Source organism: Zingiber officinale, chromosome 10B (assembly GCF_018446385.1).
Source record: "Zingiber officinale cultivar Zhangliang chromosome 10B, Zo_v1.1, whole genome shotgun sequence".
Lineage (NCBI taxonomy): Eukaryota > Viridiplantae > Streptophyta > Magnoliopsida > Zingiberales > Zingiberaceae > Zingiber > Zingiber officinale.
The window spans coordinates 7,459,779-7,472,115 of NC_056005.1; the positions used below are offsets into that span (position 1 = coordinate 7,459,779).

Genomic DNA, 12,337 nt, shown 5'->3' on the forward strand with positions numbered 1-12,337 from the left:
GACGAAATACATTTTTTTTTAAGACAATCGGCTTGAATCCATGTTAAAGTATGAAGCCGAGCGGAGGAGTTTTAAAGAACACAATGTGACGAAAGAAAAATTTCTTGTCAAAACAAAAGTTGCAAGAACGGGAAGACGATCCATTTACACTAAACGCTGGGCGAGCAAGAGTTACAGCGAAAATAAGTTGCGCCGAACGGCGAGGATACAAAAAGTTGATAAAAAACACTCCTCACGCATCAAAGTCAAAAAGAGCATCGGGAATGGCGCCCATCACGGTAGACAGATCCTCTGGGGGGATGGTTAGCTCGGCGGGAAGGTGGCCTTTAGTCTTCAAGTAATCTACCGCCGCCTTAATCGCTTCTTCAAAAGTGAGGGAAATCTTGTCGGTGAATTTCTCTCCGAAATCGTCCGAGCGGACAAACGCCTTCCTCACTTCGTCAGAACGAGCCGACTCCCCATCCTGATACTCTTTGAGCGCGGCTTGGGAAGCATCGTTGGCAGCCTGGAGATCCTTTAAATCCCCTTCAAATTTGAGTAGATCGGCCGAGCGGTCCTCCTTCTCGGTAGCCAGAAGGGCATCCAGATCCTTGATGCGTTGCTCTAGCCCTCTGATCTCCACCTTCATTCGGTCCATGTCGTCGATGGCCTTGCGCTTCCGAGTGGTCGCCGTCTGGATCTCTTTATCCCGTTTTTTGACCACAACTTCAAGTCGAGCAACCTCGGCCGCCAGATCGGAGGCACGTTTCCGTTCGGCTTCTAAGAGCTTTTTGCTCTTCTCTAGAGCAGCTGTGGATTGCCCTTGGTTCGCCTCCGAGAGCTTGAGTTTTTTCATTTCTTCCTCCAGCTCGGCCAGTCGATTGCTGACCGCAATCTGCTCTACCCAACTCTGCAAACGAAGGCAGTTAAGCTAAAGGTTAAAAGCTAAAACAAAAAATAGCTGTAGAGCAGAAAGGCATACCCCGGTCACCTGCTGTAGGTTACTGTCCCCTAGCTGACTGGGGGACATAAGCGCGACGCGCACGCACACGTCCTCCCAAACTTTGGCGAGCGGACCGGTGAGGGTGATCTGCTGTTCAGGAGCCAATGGCCAATCGACGGCCAGTAGGTATTCCTCTGATGGAAATCTTAGTACTGTTTTAATCACCCTCGGGCCGCTCGAATCATCTTGAGATGCAGCAGTCGGGCCAGAAGACTCGCCGATCGGACCCGGGTGGTCGCCCAGTCGCCTAAGGCGACGTAAAGTTCGAGAGGTGGAAGGTTGAGCCTCAACGATGGTTGGCGGCAAGTCAAGTTGAGTTGGAGTATGCTCTGAGGAGACCGCCTCAAAAATCGCAGGAGCATCAGCGCTCCGTTCGGAAAGCTGCTCCCTTTGTGAAGGTTGTGGAGCAGCTTGCTCTAGCCGACGGCGCTTTCGAGTCACCAAAGGTGTCTCGTCGGCCGAACGGCCTTCCTCCTCGCCCTGGGCGGATGTTGTGATATTGATTGCGGCTTCGTCAGTAAAGGCGCGGGCAGCCGACGCCTCGGGAGCAATTTGAATTCCCTCACTCCCTTCAGTTGCAGAGCCGGTCGGAACTAAACCCCGTTCGGCTACCTCTTTGTCCTTTACCGCCTCAATATTGGCGGCTTTCAACTTGAGCTTTTCGGTTGCCTTAGCACGCCACATAACTTCAGCTGCAGAAACAGAGAACAAATCAGTTAGCACAAAAGAAAAAGGGGGGGTAAGAATCGCTTACTCATGCTACAAGGCAGATCGGCTTGGATGGGAGACAAGCCAAATATGTACATTACTCCCGGAAGGAGCAACTTGTCGATATCGTAGCGTTGGCCGACCAGCTGGTTCGCCGCATGAAGATACGCTGGATGGCTCTTGAATTTGCCAAGACCCGGTTGATTCGGCACCGCCGTCTGCCACTTCGTGCGGAAGGTCGGCCGCTCGGGTAGACGCATAAAAAAGAAATGCTCCTTCCAATGCTTATTGGAGCTCGGCATGTTGGTAAATAGGACGAAACCCGACCTAGATTGAAATATGAAGGTCCCCCACTCGGATTGTTTTGGGTAGAAGAAATAGTGAAAGATTTGGGGGTCCAAGGGGATATCATTCAACTTGAAAAGGACTATCACCCCGCTCAGCAACCTAATCGAGTTCGGGACTAATTGGCCGAGCGGGACGCGAAAGTGGTTGCATATTTTGATGATGAATGGATGTGGAGGAAAGCGCAGCCCGGCCAAAAATTGATCACGGAAGAAGCAAATGGTGCCGGGCGGCGGATCATTGGGCCGATCGGAAGGAGTGACTACAACTATTTCGTGGTCGGCTGGAATTTCGTATGTTCGAATGAGACGCAGTGCGTCTTCTTCATCGAATCGGCTCTCCATAGTCGTGTACCAGAGACCAGGAGCGCCGATGGTAGGCGTAGAGGTACTCGCCATGGTCGAAACAGAAACGATAATCGACAGAAAAACTAAAAGAAAATGCCGACAGAATGCAAAAGGAAGCAATACACGAGGCGGGTAGCTGGAAAGGAAGGCTTACGGGTACAAGGAAGATCGAGGAAAGGAAGAAGATGGCGAGCGCACCAAACAGGCGGTGAATAAGAATCGCCGGAGCAGAAAGAGCAGCGTGAAGACGAAGGAGGATGAAGCAACAGTGCGGCGGAAAATGAGTCGGGGGCTTTATATTGCCGCCCGGGAGCAACCTCCACTGTTCGATCCAGGTCGTAAAAAACGAGGCCATCATCCAGCTGTCCATTTCAAACGGCGGTTGTCCCATCGGAAGTGACGCCACCGCCATACGCTGACAAACGCACGATCGCCACGTGTCAGCAGGATATTGGTTGCATTTAATGAACGCCCCTTACTGTACGCAGCACACGTGAGGGGCAGTATGGGAGAGAATTGGGCATGGATTCCAAGAGAATACAAGGCACGGACAAGATACCGCCGAACGGAGGAGCATTCCTAAGCCTGGCCTAGCGGACTGTTGTGGCGGTCGTTACTCAGTCAGATCGGCAGTCCAGTCAGTCAGACTTCGCCTCCTTCGACTAGACTTGAGGGGGAGGTAAGTGATCCGGCGGTTAGAACAGAGGACTCCCATTCTGAGGGGTCAATGCCACGTGGAGGTCAAAGGGCCAGGTGGTCCGTCGAAGAAGGGTGAGCCGACCGGAGAGGGGTCAATGCCACGCTGTAGCCGTCCGGCCAAGTGGCCGACCGGAGAAGGAGAGGCCGACCTCCCGATCGGTCACGGCAGACCGACCGGTGAATAGCCAAGGGCAATAGGCGCCCCGACTGAAGTCGGGGTTCCGACGCTCAATAGAACAGTAGCAAGGAGCCGAGCAGAAGGCCTAAGAGAAGGTGATACTGCTGACAGGCCCTACATAGTACCCTACCGAAAATCTCCCCAGCATATCGATGCATACGGCAGGCCGGCGAGATGGGAATTCCGTCCGGCTGTCGCATAAAATGAGGGCCATCTGGACGTCACTCCTCGTCCGGACGGACGTACCGGCCTGTGGGGTAGGGAAGGGCAAGGACATCTTCTGACAGCTGTCAAGTCCTATGGCTAGGCCATACTCTAAGTCTGACAGCTAGGTGTTCTATTGTCCCATCGAAGACGTGCTTGGACTGTAGCAGTATGGCGTCAGGTAAGTTTTCTGACAAACACATACCGAGGTATGGGCTGCAGACACGTAGGCGCCTCGGTGGATGTGCAGGAGCTCTTTCACCACTCTATATAAAGAGCCTCATACTTCGCCGGAGGTACGCGTTCAAGACCTTTGGAGCTACTTTTTTCACCACCTGCTTACCTGACTTGAGCGTCGGAGGGTCGCCGCCGGGAACCCTTTCCCGGCCCGACTTCTGTGCAGGTCCGCCGGAGCTTCGTGCCACCAGTCGAAGATCCACATCAGCAGTCGGAGAGCGCCCCGTGCCCAGCGTCCGTTGATTCAGCATTCGGACAGGATCATTGAGCAAGGGTCGAATTCTGACAAAGATCAAGGAATTACCCTCCCATGTAATGGTTAGTTTCGGTTTCCTGATTTACTCCCTCCCAATGGTGTGGAGCAATCATGGAAGGGTCATCAGGATGATCGATTTCACTTTTTATAGAATTAGGTGCCACAATACAGCTCCTCTGGACATAGTATAATGGAAGGGTGCTCAGTTATCACCTAGGTACTCATGGTTCGATTCTCAACTACGACACATTTGCAAAGATTTTTATATTAAGCTTCTCGGCCACTCGTCGTGAACGTTTACCGATTTATCCTAGCGGTCGATGAGAAACTCCCGTAGGATCAGATCGATCGTCCCAAGTTTAACATTATATAATTTGATTAATTATTTTTTTAGGTGTCACAACACATTCCCATAGCGTACCAGTTGATTAGAGAGTATCAGATTTATCGTAATGGGATAAGGGATCAATTCTTGATAAATACATACTCTCAGCAACAAAAATCTATCTTTCCCCCTAGCCACTTAACAGTTAGTGCTGACTCCATAATTTATATCTTTTCACATAATCTATAGACAAACTCTGAAGAATACATAATCATCTTTTATTACACTACAATACATGCCACGACATCCCAGCAAATGATACCTTTCTGTCTCATAAGCTTCTTCATGAAGTCTAAAAGCCCAATGAAACTATACTACACTAAAGAAACATCGATACTGTCTATTCTAATGTATCCCTTGCTTCCAATTAATTCGTATTCCAAGTGATCAAATCATGCATGCTCAATTTACTAAAAGGCACCATATTACAGGCAGAGATTCTAATTAAGTGGGCAAATAGCCTCAATCTACTGAAACGACGTGTATTCTTTCATCAACTGCGTCTGATAATTAATTTCTGACCTTTTAGGACACCTTTTGTTTCCTGAATTTATTCATCCACCCAATTAATTAATCAATGTGCAGAGACCAAAGCAAAGCTTGCTACAATGCATGCACGAATGCCACAAACATGGACAGTAGTGCTAATTCTCTCATAGTGTCTCACAGCCAGCCAAGGAGTACCCTGCAACTTCAAGCTTCAGCGGTTCTGCATTCAGCAGGTTAATTAACCATCTGGATATTCATTATAGCCATCATGGCACCCCCAATATTAAGTACTTAATCACAATTCAAATTCATGGTTGGTTGAAGGCATTGATATCTGCATACGATGGTACCGCCTTGCAGCTCCATGCCCATTAAACCTGCTATATAGAATCAGGACCATATTTCAATATTCGGTGGGTGGCCAAGGGCAAACATTCTGATCAGAGAACTCCAGTGATCGAACGTAATTAATCGACCAAGGCTAGCCCTGCTGATAAATGATACCCCTGATCAGCTTAATCGGGAAGAGAGACTGTGCCCAAATGCCCACTGCCCATCCCTGGACTGACGCTGCAGTCCTCGGGCACAACGCCAAACTATTTAGGCCACGTTAGTGCGCGTCAGATGAATTATCATCCACGATCCTTGTTTTTTTGCAGAATCAAGGCGATGAAGTTGTATTATTCAAACGGTAATCCTAAAAATGAGAAGGGTTTCCGATGACTGCCCTTGTCCATGTCCATGGCGTGGGCCGGCGGTGCCTGGGGCGCCTGCAGCAAACGCACCATGCAAGCATTTATTCCTCCGGTCATTAATTCTTGGCATTGTGGTTCGACGTGTCTCGCGGCATCCCTATCATTATTATTTTTTTTTCCAGTATGATTCGTGTCGCAGTGTAATTCGAAATCTCAAAACGATGAGATCGTTCATTAGGATGGGACGGGTCACGACGAAGGCCTGATGGAGCAGCATATATTGCGGCAGTAATTGGCTCATTCATTGGCTGAGCTGGAAACAGGTGAATTATTCATGCACAATTTTATTGCCTTACTTACTTCCCTGATCCATGGTTATAGTATTAATTAATTAATAAATTGGAGATGCGGAGCTAGAGTGACAAAACGAGTCCGGATTTCGATGAAGGTGCTGATGAATTAAATGTGTTTGCGTGCTCGGTGAATTAATGCCTGAGACAAAAGGCGGGGAGACACGAAGAAGACGAGCAGAAAGAGCCAAAGGCAGAACAAAAGCCAAGGCGAGACTGTGCGTCGAAAGCTAGCACCTTTTTTCTTGCCCTCGCAAAGTGATTCCTGCGCTTCTTGTGTTGGACTCTTCCATCATATTCTGACCTCGTTGGGACTGCAGAACGGTGGACAAATTATTAAGACTGCACTGCACGTTCCTGATTCAACTTTTTCAAGCTTGTGCCGCTTTGGGTTCTGCCGGTGCTGATTGATGTGCGTGGTTATAAATAGCATGGGATCAGTTGTGTTTACGGACTGGTTCCTCCAACTTTTCAGAGACGCTTACACTTAAATTCTAAACTATTTTTTAGCAAAATGTATTACGCTTACGTTTTTATATATATACTAGTGTGATCGTACACACGCGTTGCGTGTGTAATATAATAATATATAAATTATTTGATTTTTGAAAATCCGAATTGTTTGAATTTTCTAGTGTCACGTTAGAAAATCCAAGCAATAAACTATTGTAATAGGCTTTCCTATGCAAAAAAAAAATATATTTATAGAAGCTTCTTTGATCATAGTGTTGTCAATTCTAAGATGTGGAACTAAAGAGAACTATATTTTTAATATAAAACAATCAAAGAAAATTACTAATAAATCTTGGAATTATTTTTAGTGTGAATAGAAAAAGGACAGTAACGTAAATTCATTTTAGGCTTCACCAAAATTAGTTAGTAAAGGGGGGAGATTTTTAATAAAATAGTAAGATATATATATATATAGGTTGATATAGTGGTTAAAGTCACTCAGGGGCCAGCGTAGTTGATCGTCTCGGCTGAGAGGTTATTCAACCAGGCTCTTGGGTCAGTTGGACCCCTAGGCTGGTCAAACCTCGAGTCCTTTAGTGTTGATGAAACTCTAAGCTAAGTCAGTACCATTCAGAATAGAGTCCGCTTCATCACTCAAGATAATGTAAGCTACTATCTCAGCCGGGTGATCTAGTCGATCGAATCATATGTCCGATTGGATACACTGGACACTTGATATAACTTGGTTCATTGACCAAATAGAGAGGGCGGACGAAGATTGTGTTGGTCCCTTGTGGTCGGTAAGAGGGAGTAAATTGTCCTACACAAAATAAAACAAACAAAATCTTTCTCGAACTTTACAACGCACTTGATTGAAATAAACACTTGAATAAAATAGATTAAGAAACTATTTTTTTTAAAAAAAAAGAGGTACAAAGATTTTACTTGATTTGCAATCAGGGGATTACTAATGCAAGACGTTGAAAAGCTCACTAAAGTCTCCTTCAGGCAGAAAATCCTCTTACAGCAGTACTCAAATCTCACAATTACAAAGCTAAATTCAAATGGAATCGTCTACAAGTGTTGTTCTCCATCTTTTTCAGCCTTATTGTGCTTCTGGAATCAGGGTTGTATTTATAGCCCTGATCGGGGTGCCTTGAAGGTTTCCAGGTGTCTGGACGTAGATAGAATTTTATCTGCGTCACATCGGATCGTGATAGAGCGCATTTCGATAAATTTTCTGGTTCCGATGCTCGGACGATGGCAATACGACCCCTGCTGGGCAAGGCACCCTAGGGGCACCTAGGTGATCTAGGTGCCCGGACTGAAGTCAACTTCCCTGTTGACTTTCAGTCTAGGAACTCGCTTCGGCTACGCTCACTTGGGTGATTTCAACCATCCGGAATAGGGTTCATCTAAACTCATTTTTCGACCTTCTCGAACAACCTTCCGCTCCGGCTTCTCATTCATCGGAACCGTCGTGTGCTTCCTTCTTGTCCGCCAGCGTAGTCCGCTCGCTTGGGTGATTTCGGCCATCTGAAATAGAGCTCAACCAAACCCATTTTTCGGCCTTCTCGAGCAACCTTTGGCTCCGGTTTTTTGTCCTTCGGAAACGTCGTGCACCTCCTTCTCGTCCGCCAAAGTACTCTTCTGCAGCACCTCTTCCTTCGGACGCACCAAACCCATCGAGTCTCCCGTGTCGTTCTTCTCGCTAGCTGAGTCTTTCGTTCGACTTCCTGTGCTCCTAAATTCCTGCACACTTAGACACAGGGCATCAAAACATAACAGGACCTAATTTGACTTGGTTGATCACATCAAAACTACCACGGGGTACTTACAAACTGAGCCCCTGATAGCTTTCCTTAAATCTGATCTGACTGAGCTTACATACGACAGTCGATCGAACAGTCAAAGAGAATCCGATCAGCTTACTAGCTAAGCATGCTAGGGGTCCTTCAACCCAACGACCCCATATTTCTTCTTGTCATTTTGTGTAATAGCGGTCAGGGAATTAAAGGAATATTTCTTCTGTCAGTGGTACGGCAGAAGCTTCTACATAGAAATTATGAGTCTATTTTAGGAAAGGTATCAAAGCATCTTTATGATATGTCTTTTATGAAAATGCTTTGAGATTCATGCACAGACAAAATAATAACACTATAAAATAGGGTCTTTATCTATAGGCACAGGTACACAATACTGCATAACTTTATACACCCATAATTACTATTCATTCAACTATTTATCACCTTCAATTGAATCACTGACTTGAACGTTATAGTGTCTGTGCCAATGATCCATCACTGACCTAATTACTGATATTACATTCGACACATAAGACTACTTTAAGTCAATTTTTTTCAGCTAGTAGTTTTCATCCCGTCGACATTAGAACAATCTGTCCAATAAATCATCTTCTCCGTTTTAACTCGCTCCATGGAAACATGAATGCTCCGAATTTAAGTCCAACTGTCCCAAGGACAAGATATACGAAAAATATGCCGGTGGATTGAGAATTTGTCACATTGTGAGGACATTAGACACCTTTTATTTTATTTTCCAGAAAGCCGAAAAAAAAAGTACGCTCAACACCTAGTCATAAGAACACACTTCCAGCTGTTTAATTAATTGGTTTTATTAGCATGGAGCCATGTTTGCGATTTACACGCCATATTGTCTAAATTCCTACTTGACACCCCCACACGTATGTCATATGCAGCGCACTGCCAAAACGACAGCGCTCCGCCATCGACGGCGACGTACCAGGGGCATTTATGAAATAAACGCGCATATCATGGCCACAACCCAAGCACACGGCCTCATAAGGGCAGCGGGCGTCCTTATCAGGATCCTCCTCCGACGACGAGGAGTATACTCGATCAGTCAGCAATCTTTTTGTGCCGGCGGCAGCGGAGGGAGCGGTCATGAGCATAATCCCGTCAGCGTGACGCGGTGCCGATGGCCGGAAGGTGGGCGGCGCGGTCCCTGGGTCTGCTAATGAGTGTGTGGTTAATATTGTGCTTTAACGGTCAAGCAGATCAGGCCGCAATTCGGGGTTACGGAGGGGAGCGGCGGCCGCTTCCGGGGAGGAGATCACTCCCCTTCTTCCCTCCTCCTCCTACTACTCCGGTAGTAAAGGCGGCGGCGGCGGCGGCGGAAGGCGGTGGTTTGGAAGAGAGCAAGCGGCGGGTGCCGAGCTGCCCGGATCCACTCCACAACAGGTAGCTTTGCAACTTTACCAAAATGCCCCCTTTGGGAAGAGAAATTACATAAGTGACGCGAGGATGGATAAATATTCTTCTTCGAAGCTAGCACAAGTTCTCTTTGGCTTAAATTTTTATTTTTTCTGCTTTCGGTTTGCGCTCGAGGTCGATGTATAGGTTAATTGACCAAGTAGTGAAGACAAGAAACGAGAAAAGGCTTTGAATTTCTAGAATCTCCAGGAGAGATCTATCTATATCTAATTAATTAATTAGTAGTTTATATATGTTGATTAAGCATGGATTATATGCCTGTGGATTTGTATACCGCGGCTTAAGTAGTATATATATGTAAAATCCAGAGAGATTAATCTCGGCATACAGAGCTGATGTATCAATAAAAGATAATTTCTTTCATGATTTTTTTGTTTGTTTACTAGGTAACTCCATCGGTACTCTCAGGTGTTCTTGCTTCTAGCCTCTTTCGAATTGATCATTTCATCATAATCTCCAATTATAGAATTCATTGATGATTAATTGCATATATAGTGACTTTGTATGTATGTTCTAGCTCATTAACTCATGAAGAAATGATAGCAAAATTTCTAAGGGTTAAAACGGGAAAGCCCCTATCTATTTGCTAATGTATTCAGTCCATTGTCATATGTGACAGAATTTTAAAAAACAATTCGTTGCAAAAAAAAATTGTATCCAATCTGCGAAGAAAATTTTTTTTTCGTGAATAAGTCATCGCCAAATTTTACAATGAAATAATATAAATTCATTGTAAATTTTACAATAAACTTTTTTCTATTGCAAAATTCGTTACAATTTTGTGACGGAAACAAAATTTAGTGCACAATTCATGTAGAATTCCCAAACACAAATCTTCGACGGAAGAAAGGTTTCGTCATAGATTTACGATGAAATTGATTCATCATAAATTTACAATGAAACATATTTGGTCTCAGGATTCGGACGAAAACTCATTTTAATCACACATTTGCGAAATATTATTATATTTATGATAATTTTGCAATAAAATTTTTCCATCACAAAACTCAAACTTTTTCTACAAAACCTGTCCATTTATTCATTTTATCGTGTATACAAATAGTACAACCAAAGATGTTTATTTCAAATCCATACACAAAATTTCAAGTCATACATTACAACAAATTAAATATATATACATATATTCTCTAAGTATCTTATTCATACAACACATAAAGATAAAAATATAAAACAAACAAACTTAAATAATCTCAAACAAGTTATCCTATCCAAAAATATTCAACATTATAATCTAACATTCTTTAAGTTCAACAAGTCATGATATCCAAATTAAAATATCTCATACCAAATGGTCTCAAAACAACCGAAAGATATAAAAAGAGATCATGATCCTCTTCTTCTTCAGCATACACTTCCTTCTTCTTTCATAGTTTCTCCTCTGCTTTTCTTGCATCAGAAAACAAAAAAATATAAAGTATCATTTTTAGCTAAAAATAAAATCATATAAACTTACACAAAACTAAATATATAAAAACTTAGGATGTGTTTGGTTCACACATTTTTCATTTACATTTTCATTTTTTGAAAACCCCGCGTTTCTAAAAAATGGTGTTTGATTTATATTTTTCATATCTATTTTCTAAAAAAATAGATAACATTTTCTGAAAAAATAAAGAATGATGAAAAATCATTTTCTATTTTCTAGAAAATGCGCGTTTTCCAGAAAATAAAAATGAAACATGCATAAACCAAACACTACACCCTTATTTCCAATTTCCCCTGCATTCCTTTGCCTTACCAATCATGTTCGAAACAAATTAATAGTACTAATCAAAAATAAAAAATAAAGGATTTATAAACTCAATCAAATAACAAATGTTCAAAAAAACTAATTTTGAAATAAACAACATTCATACACAATAAATTCATGAAGAACTATCATCATCATCGTCACCATCATCAACAGAACCGAGAGAAATTTGACTTGGAACGGAACACTTAACTAAAGATGTTGCATTATGAAGTTCTGTTGTTGACATAATTCACTAATTTTCAGATCTCTTTGTCTCATATTTTGATCCATTTGTAATATTATCCCCTTCAAATTGCTAACCTCTTTAGTCAAGTTTTCTATTTGTGCCCTTATTGTTGTTGGGGTGGAAGACGATGTACTAGTAATTATATGGATTCTTCACAAAAAACTCATTCCCAATATCCTTTCTCATTTCGATCCCCTACTCGCCTCCAGCCATATACTCGTATTATTACCTACAGAGGTTTAGATCCCTCATTATCATCAATAGCTCTTGCTCATCATATTTCTCATGTATTGTCATGAGAAAAATTAAAATAAATTTACAAAAATAATATTTTAGAAACACATATAATTTTAATTAGATATACTAAAAAGGCATATAATATAAAGAGAGAGCATATACATAACTAATAAAATCTAAGTTACAAATTAAAATCTAAGATTAATCCAAATCTTAATTGCTTTAGCTCTATCTCCACTCCAAGTCTTATTTATTATTATTTTTAAATGTGTGGGTGAAAGTGTCCTTGGTGTTGGAGCAATCCCAATGGTCTGTTCGACCATGTGTTTTGGTATTTTGGCAAAGAGTTTAAGTTAGGATTACCCTCGTTATTTGATATGCGCATGTGAGTGTGCAGGTTTGCAGGATACACATGTGATTCAGCTTGATGGCTTCGGGTCTGGTGAAGGATGGAGCATCCGAGGGACCATGGACAAGGCAGCAAGGACAAGGGCCGAGGGAAGCGACTTCGAGGCATA

The 12,337-nt window shown here is 43.3% G+C and overlaps 1 protein-coding gene across 1 annotated transcript; it reads left to right on the top strand.

The window, feature by feature from the left end:
* The first annotated feature begins 9,086 nt into the window (after nucleotides 1–9,086).
* LOC122030124 lies at nucleotides 9,087–9,909 on the top strand. Its single transcript, XM_042589277.1, has 2 exons — nucleotides 9,087–9,297; nucleotides 9,366–9,909. The coding sequence occupies exons 1-2, from the start codon at nucleotides 9,123–9,125 to the stop codon at nucleotides 9,551–9,553; spliced, it is 363 nt and encodes a 120-aa protein (XP_042445211.1). The 5' UTR covers nucleotides 9,087–9,122; the 3' UTR covers nucleotides 9,554–9,909.
* Nucleotides 9,910–12,337: the final 2,428 nt, after the last annotated feature.